This window comes from Heterodontus francisci, chromosome 7 (genome assembly GCF_036365525.1).
Source record: "Heterodontus francisci isolate sHetFra1 chromosome 7, sHetFra1.hap1, whole genome shotgun sequence".
Classification (NCBI taxonomy): Eukaryota; Metazoa; Chordata; class Chondrichthyes; order Heterodontiformes; family Heterodontidae; genus Heterodontus; species Heterodontus francisci.
In genome coordinates, this window is record NC_090377.1 from 131,276,585 (window position 1) to 131,289,297 (window position 12,713).

Here is a 12,713-nt window from a genome sequence, read left to right on the forward strand (position 1 = left end):
GACTGCAATCCAAGTGTCAAGCTAAAATATTGAATAGACTGACGCCTAGACAGCAAGATGTCACAACTTCTTGAGGACAGTACATTTGAAGGAAACATTTTGCATGTTACCGTGTAATGTAGATTTCCTCCACCTTGCAGAAAACAGCCGCAACTGATGTGCACTGTCTGTAACCTGTTTGGAAAGCCTCGCATTGTCCTTCCAGTAATATGAAATGTACAAATAAAAATTCAGTGGCAAAAGTCCATTTTTTTTCTGCGGTGTTTCATGATTGATAGCATGGCATCAGCTTTGAAAAATCTTTTTTTCTTTAACCCTTGTGTTACAGCCACAGAGCAATCAGTATCAGCATGTAGGACATAAAGTTAAAGCACCGGATGATAGTGAAAATATTGTAAAACAGGGTAAGTTGTGAGTACCTTTTACTTTGCATAAAACATGTATGAAAATATGTTAAACTTAGAACATGCAACCTGAGAGCTTTTTCAGTCTAACCTCGCTCTCTCTGAACTGTACTTTTCTGTGCTGTTACCTGATTCCCAGTGGTAACCAAACAAAATTCTGTAATGTGTTTTTCTACATTAGCCATTACTTAAACCCTGATTAAAGGCTTAATTTGTCACACGAGAAGTGGCTAATTGGTGAAGTAGTGAAGATTTTGGAATTAGTGCCTTGAGGGGGTAAAATTGAAAGGAAGTGGATGGAAATTGTACCTTTCCCACAAGTGATCATAATTGCTCTCTGGGTACACCACTTCACATTGAGGGGTTACAGAATCTTATGAATGTGCGACAGCAGTATAGACATACTTGACTTGCAGCTTTTCTTGTAACTCTCAGCAGCTCACCTCTCTTAACATGTTCTACCTGTGCTGGCTGTCAACAAGAGCAATTTATCTAGTCCTAGTCCTACTCCCCAGCTCTGGATGACTTTGCTGGCAGATTAAGATGGCTACCTAATTTGCAACACTGTATCTTACACTGCAATGCTTGTGAGAAGGGAGACGAAATGTCTGCTCATGCCCCAGCAAGAACCAAGACCCAGGAAGTTGAAAGGAACTACTTGTTCATTTTAGCAAGAGTGAAATACTGCTAACTGCTATGTTTGAATGACTGAGTGACTGTAATGTGACAAGCCCCTCCCCATTTGTGGTTTCAAGCTTGTGCCTTTCTGTAGTGGAGAGAGGGGAAACAACTGGACTTTGACACGTGCAGACCCAAATGGGTGTCTCTGTCTCTCTCCGCTCTATGGCGTGCTTCAGTGTAAGACTTTCTTTTTTTTATAAAACTCTACTTATAGTTTGTTTTGACCCGCGAATTACGAGAGAACAAATTGAACACTCACTGAATAATTTGTTATACTTGTGTTACTTTATTTGTACCTATGATTACAGATTTAAAATTGTTTAATTTTGAAACTCTGGCAAACAAGCATTTCTTCCATCAGCACTGTTTATGCAAAACGCTTTTTTTTGTCCGACATCAGGAAAACAGGAGTATTTGATCTCAGACCAGTCTAAATGAACTAAAGAGCACAGAAGGAGTCCATTTGGCTCATTGTGTTTTTGCTAGCTCGTTGCTTGGCAATTTAAAACTATCCCCACTGTCCTGTGCTCTCTCTCTAGCCTTTTATATTTTTCTTTTTCAAATATTTACCCAATTTTCCCTTAAAAGATGTGATGGTCTCTGCTTCAACTAAGCCCTGTAGCAAAGCATCCCATGCTTCCACAACTCTGCATAAAGAAATGTCTCAACCGTTCTCCTCACTGCCATAATTTTAAATGGATGGCCTTTTGCTAGATCACTATGCTGAGGAAATAGTTTTTCCTTGTTCACTCTATTAAAGCTCTTCATAATTTGAAAACGGTTATTAAACCTCCTGTTAGCCTTTTCTGCTCAAGTATACCAAACCCTCTTATGGCTTTAATCCTCTTTCTATAATGAAGTGCCTAAAATTGCACACTTATTTAACTGTGGTCTGACAAACCAATATTTTATTAAATTCACTATTCTTTACTTCTGTACTCTGCCCCATTTATAAAATCCAATTTTCAATTTGCCTCTTCATGCCTTTCTTCAATTCAATTGCACTTTCAAGGAGTTATGAATTGTAATTCCTCTGTTGATCCACATCCTTCATTGTGTTTCCGAGATTTTGTTTGTTGCTTTTCCTCACAAAATGTATTACCTCTCGCTTATTGACTGTAAATAGCATCTGTCACCTATCTGCTCAATGTGCTAGCCAGACTATCTTCTTGGTCTCTTGTAGTCCTCTTACTGTTTTTCCAAATTTCCTACTGTTGTGCCACCAGAACATTTTGAGATTGTGCTTTCTGTACCCACATCTAAATCATCTGTGTGTGCCAAGAGCAAAAGGTATCCTGACAAATACATATTGAAAAGCCAGATGAATCCATAATACTTTTCCTTAACTCCTCACCAAGAAACCGTCTTAACAGTTTACCTGCCAGCATAGGCCTAGGGATGAATGATAACTTGCTCTTCTCCCAAACTGCATTACATTTAACCCAGTTTGATTTACTAACCCTTGATCAGATGACCTTTAAGTTTCTGAGTAAGTGAATCATCAAGGAAGAAGCCAGACCACAAGTCATGCAGGAAACACTTTGTTGGTTACAAATGGCAACTTAAAGTTGGGTACATAACTGCTTAATAGACATGCATCTTTGTAATGTTATTTATCAGTTGTGTAGCAAATCATTAATGAACAGTTTCTTAAAAAAGTACCAAAGATTACACAGGCTATTCAGTATATCACTGTAAGTCTCACTGGCAGACATTCGGCAATAACTGTAGCAGCTACTGGAGCGAGGTTATAAATTGATGAGATTGCCTTTGTAATTCCTTAGACAGCTGGTAATTTAACAGCTTTGATTAGCTAGTCTATCAAATGGCTGAAGACCACGGGCTGGATTTTGTGCCCATGGCGGGGCTTCCATCGGCGGGCTGAAAAAGCAGAGGAAATCCCGCCTCAGCCAGCTGGAGTCCCCCCGCCCCGGAGCAATCCCCTTTAGAGATAGGGATCCCACCTCCAAGAGCTGCCAGCCAATCACTGGGCTGGCAGCTCAGTATTGGCAGTACCACCGGGAACAGTAGCCACCACCGGTACTGCAAGAGGCCTTGGACCTAGGCCCAGTGCTGGAGCCCAAATCCAAGGTAAGTGAGGCGGGTTCACTGGGGCCAGACCGGCAGGTCCCGGTGAGGCGGGTGGGGGTGTAGAGGGCAGGCGTTTAGTGCAGGGGGGGGGGGGCCCTCCGTGGGCCACAGATTGCCCACAGAGGAGGGCCCCCCACAAGCCTGCAGGGAGATCGCCTCGTTTTACTGGGCGACCTTCCCATGTAGCGGAGTCCACTCTTCCCTGCGCCCCTCATCATCATCACCACTACTGGTAAATCCCAGTGGCAGCAAGGAGAGGCCCCTAATAGCCACTTAAGGGTCTTAATTTCCCTCTAGGTGGGAAGGCCACCTTTGGCCTATCCCACCCCCAATAAAATTACGTTACGATGGTGAAGCAACAAGCCCTCCGCCCCCCCCCCACCTAAAAATCCGCCTTGACGGGCCCATAAAATTCAGCCCTACTTGTGATTAACAACATTCAGAGCTTACAGGGCCCCGTCCTCTCAATGTTTAGGTTAATCTCCTCCAATCGCTATTGCAGACTTTGACTTCTGGAGCATTTAGCCAAGGAAACGCCTCCTTTCAACTGTGGAGTTATCTGTTTTCCTTGGATCTTCATTTCCAGTTGGATCGACCTTACACACAAGCGAAATATCTGAAATAAAAGCAAAATACTGCGGATGCTGGAAATCTGAAACAAAAACAAGAAATGCTGGAATCACTCAGCAGGTCTGGCAGCATCTGTGGAAAGAGAAGCAGAGTTAACGTTTCGGGTCAGTGGCCCTTCTTCGGAACCCTTTGGAGTTCCGCAGAAGGGTCACTGACCCGAAACGTTAACTCTGCTTCTCTTTCCACAGATGCTGCCAGACCTGCTGAGTGATTCCAGCATTTCTTGTTTTTGTGAGCGAAATATCTGAGTTGGTTTTATTCTCGCCTTTCTCTGATCTCAGGTACTTGTAAAATTAAATGACCCATTTCTTTGCCAGCAATTGCTGTTACAGCCTACTAACTCTGTATTTTAATTTCAGTCCTAATACTTTTCCAGGAAAGGCACCTTTTCTGCATCTGCTAGGTAAAGTTGTTACAGAATAAGGTGAACCTAAGTGAACTAACAGAGGGAGATTGTGTTACATCTATAAAGACAGACACATTGCTCTCTCGAGAGAAAGATTTTTATGATTGTCTACTACTGCACTTACTACTAACTATCGAACGTCTAACACCGACCAACCTGAGGGCTGCAGAACCTTCTATTTTGAAAGGAGCTCTCCCTCTATTTATGTGGTCAATCAAGGTGACATTGGTGCCACAAGATCTTGCCAACCTTCTGCCAATCAAACCTGATAAATGTGGAGTCCTGTGGCTATCATTGTGTCACTGGAACATGGATATTCCCCCAGCAACATGGACTTTGTATTTCTGGGATTTATGACCCGCCTTTACTGATCTTGCATTTCTCCAGTTTTTATTTCGCACAAATGGGGAGGGGGTGTATCTTCATGTTCCGTTATTTGTTACTTAAGTGGTTTTAGTTACAGATAATGGATTCCCGTACTAGTAGGAGATGCCTGTACTGTCCTTTCTGGGATCATTACTTAGGACCTTTTATGGTTTTATTTTATTGTCTTTAGCTTAATTGTATGGCCAAATTATTTCGGGAAACTCTGTGGCTAAAAGCCTGAATGATGGCTAGATTCCCTTTTTGTGCCAAAAGCCGCCTTGCAGCATTCATTCCAACAGCTGAACTCCATTACACTCCCTTTGGCCTTGCACCATGAACTGTTTTGTCATTTAATCTCTCTCATCTTCCGCCCTATCACAGCCCTTCCCTTTTGTTCTTTTTCCCAACCTTCCCCTTTTCACTTGCTTAAAACCTATTACGTTTCTAATTTTTCTCAGTTCTGATGAAAGGTCATCGACCTGAGACGTTGGGTTGAATTTTCGGATTACTCCCAGGGTGGGAATGGAGATGGAGGTCTTAACAGAGGTGGCTAATGAGGTAGTAGATGCATTGGTAATTTTTCAAAATTCACTAGATTCTAGTACGGTTTCATCAGACTGGAAAGTAGCAAATATAACCCCTGTCTTGAAGAAGTGGGGTCTGGCCGAAAACAGGTAACCATAGGCCAGTTAACTTGACATCTGTCGTGGGAAAGTTGTTAGAGTTGATCATTAAGGAGGTTGTAGCTGGGTACTTAGTGACAGGAAGACAGTCACCTGCCAAGACTGAGGCACACATTATTTCACCACATGAACATTAAAACTTAAAAATTGCAAACCCGGATTGGAAGGATGTTTACATAGTGCCAGACAATGTTGAAACAGTGAGGACTCAGCACTTTCTCTAATACATAGAAGTGGTCAAACCTGTTTTGGTCACATGGCTGACTGGTTGTGACAGCGAAATTTGCACCTCCAACCAAGGATGTTGAAAAGGCTTCCATATAAGGAGCTAGTCACATGACTAACCTGCTGAGCACTCTTGAAGCTTTTTGAAATTGAACTCCCAAACAAAGGAATTGTCAGGCAGACAAAGCCGTGTGCTCATGGAGTAAAGACCTTCTCCTGGAACTAAGAACATCTCCTCTCCCTGCCTGCCTGGCTGCTCATCTCTCAGGGAACTGAAACCATTGAAGACACGTGAAGCTCAGAGAAGAGTTTGCCACATGAACAAAGTTTTAAGATGATTACGGGGCCCCAACGAATTACAAGACCATATCTTCAATCGAGGACAACAGCAAGCTTGAGAAACAGTAACAAGATATTGCCTCAAACTGTTCTATTTATCTTTTCTTCTCTTTTCTATTCCTATCTGCATGTTTATATTGTGTGTGCATGCTAGCGTGAGCACGTCGTATATCCGTAGGCATGAGCCATATTAGAGTTTTAAGTTTTAAGGTTTTAATAAATTTCGTCTTTCTGCTTTAAACCAAAGAAAGCCTTTTTGTGCTCAGTTATTTGCCTGATAATTGGAAACTGTGAACAAGGAATCACAAAGGGGGAGCTCAAAATACAATGTGTTTAACATTAAACCCTGTTACAATAAGACCAGGTGAAGACAGCAAGAGACCCCTAGACACATTGCTTACCTGGTCGTAACAGAAATTGGGTTCTAGTATCCAGATTGTTACCCACAGACAAACGAATTATATTGAATGGGAACAATTTGGCTTTCCACATCAAAAAAGAGCAAATCAATACAGGTTTTCTTGTGGTTGTGTGTGATTGTATCCTAACATGTCTGCAACTGAAGCGAGTAGCTCTCCAAGCCAGGGTGAAGTAACTTGGGATAAGTTAAAAGCACTGGTCAATGGAGGAGTTAAGAAAAATGGCTGAGCAGTGTGGGATCACTGTACGTGGCAAGGCTAGGAAGTCTGAACTCCTAAGGCTAGTGGCCCACCATTTTTCCCTTGAATCTGAAGAAGTAGAAATAGGCTTAGAAGCAGAATCTGACAGGGTAGTGTAGCAAAGATACAATTGGAACAGAGGAAACTTGAATTAGAGGAAAGTAAAAAAGAGAGGCAGGAGACGGAGAGAGAAAGAGCCTTTCAAATGGAACATGAAGAAAAACAAAGACAGGAGAAGGAATGAGAAAGAGAGCGAGAGAAAGAAAATTCCAGAAAGAATATGAAGAGAGTTACAGCGGCTTGAGTTAGCTAAGGGGCGATAGAGTAATCCTAGTGAAAGCATAGCCAATATGGAGGATCAGAATTCAGGCTTGGGTACAAGATTGCTAAAACTTGCCCAATTGATTCCAAAATTTGAAGATGTGGAAAGGTTTTTTGTGTCTTTCAAGAAACTGGCAAGGCAGCTAAAATTGCCAGCTGAGACCTGGTCTCTTTTACTGCAAAGCAAACTAATTGGCAAAGCCCATGAGGTCTATTCCTCGATGCCAGATGTGAGTTCATCAAACTATGAACTGACCAAAAATGCTATTCTCAGGGCATATGAATTAGTACCCGAAGCCTACCGCCAGAAGTTTAGAATCCTCAAAAAGCAAGCCAATCAAACCTATCTGGAGTTTGAAAGAAGCAAGCAGCTAGCTTTTGACCAGTGGCTGAGGGCTTTAAAAATACAGCTCAGCTATGAGACTCTGAGAAGTAAACCTGTTAGTGGAATTTAAAAACACTCTCCCATTCTTAATAAAAACTCATGTCGAGGAGCAGCGGATTCAGTAAGCCGTTCTGACCGATGAATTTTCTTTAATCCGTAAGTGGTTTCCCAGGGGAGAACCTTTCCTGATCACCCCCACAAATCCGAAAAGGACAAAGGGTGGGAAGAAGCCCAGGTAGTCCTGGAAGAGAAAGGAAAGCAAGAGACACAAGGGGCCCTCCTCCAGCCAAAAAGGAAGGTGCTGTGAGCAAGAGTGAGACCCGGAGACCTGTGTGCTTCCACTGTAACAAGTCAGGGCATTGAAAAGCTGACTGCTGGAAATTAAAGGGGAAACCGTTAGGATTAATGAGGGCACACCCACTCAGTGAAAACGAGAGCCTGATGGAAAACACGGAACGGTCTGTGGCTTTGACTGCAGTAAGGGTGCAATCCAGGAAGCTTACTAAGGCCAGTGTAGGAAAAGTTAATAGGATTCCTGAAGGTTATCAGGTTTTGTATCTGGAGGGAATGTAACCCCATATCCCTCGAGTGGGGCAAGCAAGCCCATAGTGATTCTCAGGGACATAGGGGCCACCAGATCCCATTACTGGGAAAAGGGCTAACCTTTCCCCCAGAGAGTGCACTGAACACCAAAATGGTGGTGAATGGTATTGGAGGGCAGTGTATATCTGTACCTGTACACCGGGTGCACCTGGAATGCAACCTAGTTTCGGGACCGGTGACTGTAGGGATTGTCCCTAATTTGCCTGTGGACGGTGTTGACCTGTTCCTGGGTAATGATTTGGCAGGGGTGAAGGTGGTAGCCACCCCAGTAGTGAAAAAAAGACAGCAGGAGGTCAGAGAGACAGGGCAGTGGCAGGAGATGGTCTCCTGCAGAGTCCCTGAATGCATAGTGGGTCAAGCTGTGATCAAACCAGCTCCCCCAGAGGAGACTGCATTGACAGTGCAGGCAAATGACCATGAGGTCTGCCTGACCAAGACTTTCTTTGGAAAGTTAGGAGAGCCAGGGAATTAATTAAATGGACATTCCCTAGGTGAGGCTCAACGCGCCGACCCCTTATCGCGAGGGTTAGCACAGGCTGCCCAATCTGAAAGTGAAGTAGAGGGAGTCCCTGACTGCTACTTTTTAAAGAATGAGCTGCTGATGAGGAAATAGAGTTCTCTCCACAGACCTGAGGGGCAGCAGTGGACAGTAGTTCACCAGTTAGTGGTGCCACAGAGGTACCAGAGAGAAATATTAAGAAGGGCCTGCAAGACTACAGTGGCTGCACATGCCAGTATATGAAAGACCAAAACCCGCATAAGACAGCAGTTTGACTGGCCAGAACTCCACAAGGATGTGGTAGAGTACTGCAGGAGTTGCCACATGTGCCAGGTTGAGGGGGAAACCCCAACGTACAATGAAACCTGCACCCCTAAGTCCTGTACCGATCTAAGGAGGACTCTCCAGCAGAGGCTGGTGAACTGTAAGGGGACAGGCAGGAACATGGCTGGAAAAATTTTTGAATGAGAAGGGGAAAGAGTGACATTGAGGGCAGGTTAAAGGAAGTCCGGGAAGAATCCAGGATGAAAACCCCTACCGCACGATCCTCCTATGTAAATGCAGACAGTAGAAGCACCCCACCAGAGTTGCTATCAACATTTACAGGAACCTGCAGCGGCAAAGAGAGATCTCTAGGGGGCAGAGCAACCGTGAGGATGAAGCATCACCTAGTCGAAGGCTCACTGGAAAATGCAGTTAAGTCTGCACAAATACTTGCAGGTAGGAGTGTCCCAGAGACCAAAGGGGAGAGTAACAGAGACCCCCTCCCCTACTGTCAGAGGAAAAGGGAACCAACAATCCCCTGAAACCAAAAGTCTTTGCATGAATCAGGGAGTTCAGGATGGACACCCGACACACCCCGCCCACTAACTCGCCTGGAGAATAAAAAAGGGGAAATTAAAGCAGCCCTGGCCCCCCCAGAACAGACCAACTTAATGAGCTTCAAGACTAGTAAATGAATGAGAGAAATGCATGGTTCTTTCTGTATCTTATATTTCTCAAACTCTGTAATGAAATGCGCCGTTCTCTTCAAATTGCACTTCATTTCCCTGGGTGTGGAGCTGTCAGACAAACCCCCACCTGCCAAGACTGAGGCACATGTTATTTCACCACATGGACATTAAAACTTAAAAATTGCAAACCCGGACTGGAAGGGCATTTACATAGTACCAGACAACGTTGAAACAAGGGATACTCAGCACTTTATCCAATACACGGACGTGGTCAGACCAGTTTTGGTCACATGGCTGACTGGCTGTGACAGAGAAATTTGCACCTCCAACCAAGGATTTTGAAGAGACTGTTCCATAAAAGAGGCTCGTCACATGACTAACATGCTGAGCACCTTGGGAGCTTTTTAAATTTGAACTCCCAAACAAAGGAATTGCCAGGCAGACAAAGCTGTGTGCTCATGGAGTAAAGACTTCCCTGGAGCTAAGAACATCTCTCCTCCCTGGCTGCTCATCTCTCAGGGAACTGAAACCATTGAAGACACGTGAAACTCAAAGAGAGAAAGGTTTGCCACATGAACAAAGTTTCAAAATTATTACTGGGCCCCAATGAATTGCAAGACCATATCTTCAATCGAGGACTACAGTAGGCTCGAGAAACAGTAACAAGATATTTCCTCAAACTGTTCTAATCTTTTTTCTATTCCTATCTAAATGTTTATATTGTGTGTGCATGCTAGCATGAGCACGTCGTATGCATGAACCGTATTAAGAGTTTAAGTTTTAAGGTTTTAATAAATTTCATCTTTCTGCTTTAAACCAAAGAAATCCTTTTTGTGCTCAGTTATTTGCCTGATAATTGGAAACAGTGAACAAGGATTCACAAAGGGGGAGCTCAAAACACAGTATGTTTCAAATTAAACCCTGTTACAATAGACTGGATTTGAGGAAAAAAAATTTCACCCAGAGGGTGGTTGGAATCTGGAACGCACTGCCTGAAGAGGTGGTAGAGGCAGGAACATTTAAGAAGTATTTAGATAAGCACTTGAAACGCCATAGCATACAAGGCTACGGGCCAAATGCTGGAAAATGGGATTAGAATAGTTAAGTGCTTGATGGCCGGCACAGACACAATGGGCCGAAGGGACTGTTTCTGTGCTGTATGACTCTATGACCAGGTGAAGATAGCAAGAGACCCCTAGACATATTGCTTACATGGTTGTAACAGAAATTATAAAAACTCAAGCTAATCAGCATGGTTTTGTGAAAGGGAAATCATATTTAACCAATTTGTTGAAGTTCTTTGAAGGAGTGACATGCTGTGGATAAACGGGAGCCCGTTGACTTGGATTTCCAGAAGGCATTTGACAAGGTACCACATAAAAGGTTATTACGTAAAGTAGGAGCTCATGGTATAGGAGGTAACATATTAGCATGGATAGAAGATTGGCTGACTGGCAGAAAAGAGAGTATGCATAAATGGGTCCTTATCGTGGAGTCCTGCAGGGGTCTGTGCTGGGGCCTCAACTTACATTTCATATCAGTGACTTAGATGAAGGGAGTGATGGCATGGTAGCTACATTTGCAGATGACACAAAGATAAGTAGGAAAGTATGTTGAAAGTATACCATGATCTCACCAAAGCCTTTGACCTCGTCAGCAGACGTGGTCTCTTCAGACTACTAGAAAAGATCGGATGTCCACCAAAGCTACTAAGTATCATCACCTCATTCCATGACAATATGAAAGGCACAATTCAACATGGTGGCTCCTCATCAGAGCCCTTTCCTATCCTGAGTGGTGTGAAACAGGGCTGTGTTCTCGCACCCACACTTTTTGGGATTTTCTTCTCCCTGCTGCTTTCACATGCGTTCAAATCCTCTGAAGAAGGAATTTTCCTCCACACAAGATCAGGGGGCAGGTTGTTCAACCTTGCCCGTCTAAGAGCGAAGTCCAAAGTACGGAAAGTCCTCATCAGAGAACTCCTCTTTGCTGACGATGCTGCTTTAACATCTCACACTGAAGAATGCCTGCAGAGTCTCATCGACAGGTTTGCGTCTGCCTGCAATGAATTTGGCCTAACCATCAGCCTCAAGAAAACGAACATCATGGGGCAGGATGTCAGAAATGCTCCATCCATCAATATTGGCGACCACGCTCTGGAAGTGGTTCAAGAGTTCACCTACCTAGGCTCAACTATCACCAGTAACCTGTCTCTAGATGCAGAAATCAACAAGCGCATGGGTAAGGCTTCCACTGCTATGTTCAGACTGGCCAAGAGAGTGTGGGAAAATGGCGCACTGACACGGAACACAAAAGTCCGAGTGTATCAGGCCTGTGTCCTCAGTACCTTGCTCTACGGCAGCGAGGCCTGGACAACGTATGCCAGCCAAGAGCGACGTCTCAATTCATTCCATCTTCGCTGCCTTCGGAGAATACTTGGCATCAGGTGGCAGGACTATATCTCCAACACAGAAGTCCTTGAAGCGGCCAACATCCCCAGCTTATACACACTACTGAGTCAGCGGCGCTTGAGATGGCTTGGCCATGTGAGCCGCATGGAAGATGGCAGGATCCCCAAAGACACATTGTACAGCGAGCTCGCCACTGGTATCAGACCCACCGGCCGTCCATGTCTCCGTTATAAAGACGTCTGCAAACGCGACATGAAATCGTGTGACATTGATCACAAGTCGTGGGAGTCAGTTGCCAGCATTCGCCAGAGCTGGCGGGCAGCCATAAAGACAGGGCTAAATTGTGGCGAGTCGAAGAGACTTAGTAGTTGGCAGGAAAAAAGACAGAGGCGCAAGGGGAGAGCCAACTGTGCAACAGCCCCAACAAACAAATTTCTCTGCAGCACCTGTGGAAGAGCCTGTCACTCCAGAATTGGCCTTTATAGCCACTCCAGGCGCTGCTTCACAAACCACTGACCACCTCCAGGCGCGTATCCATTGTCTCGAGATAAGGAGGCCCAAAAGAATGTTGTGAAGAGGACATAAGGAGGTTGCAAACCGATTATGGATAGGTTGAGTGAGTGGCAGAAATCTGGCAGATGGAGTATAATGTGGGAAAATGTGAAGTTGTTCACTTTGGCATGAAGAATAAAAAAGCAGAGTATTAATTAAACCGAGAACGACTGCAGAATTCCAAAATGCAGAGGGATCTAGGTGTTCTACTGCAGGAGTCACAAAAAGTTAGTATGCAGGTACAGTAAGTAATAAAGAAGTATTACGAGAGGAATTGAAAATAAAAGTAAGGATGTTGTGCTTCAGTTATGCAGGGCATTGGTGAGACCACATCTCAAATACTGTGTGCAGTTTTGGTCTCCTTATTTAAGGAAGGATGTAAATGTGTTGGAGGCGGCTCAGAGGAGGTTTACTAGATTGATATCTAGAATGAGCAGGTTGTCTTATGAGGAAAGGTTGGACAGATTGGGCTTGTTTTCACGAGTTTGGAAGAGTGAGGGGAGAC

At 44.2% G+C, this 12,713-nt stretch overlaps 1 protein-coding gene across 6 annotated transcripts in view; it reads left to right on the forward strand.

Moving 5' to 3' along the window:
* rbm44 (RNA binding motif protein 44) overlaps positions 1-12,713 on the forward strand; it is a 187,293-nt gene that overhangs the window by 116,120 nt on the left and 58,460 nt on the right. For all 6 annotated transcript variants that reach the window (XR_010975289.1, XM_068034664.1, XM_068034668.1 and 3 more), the window contains exon 7: positions 329-404. Coding sequence is in view for 5 of the 6 variants with exons in the window: in XM_068034664.1 (XP_067890765.1) it covers positions 329-404 (76 nt within the window). In the remaining variant the exon portion in view is untranslated. The remainder of the gene's footprint in view (positions 1-328; positions 405-12,713) is intronic.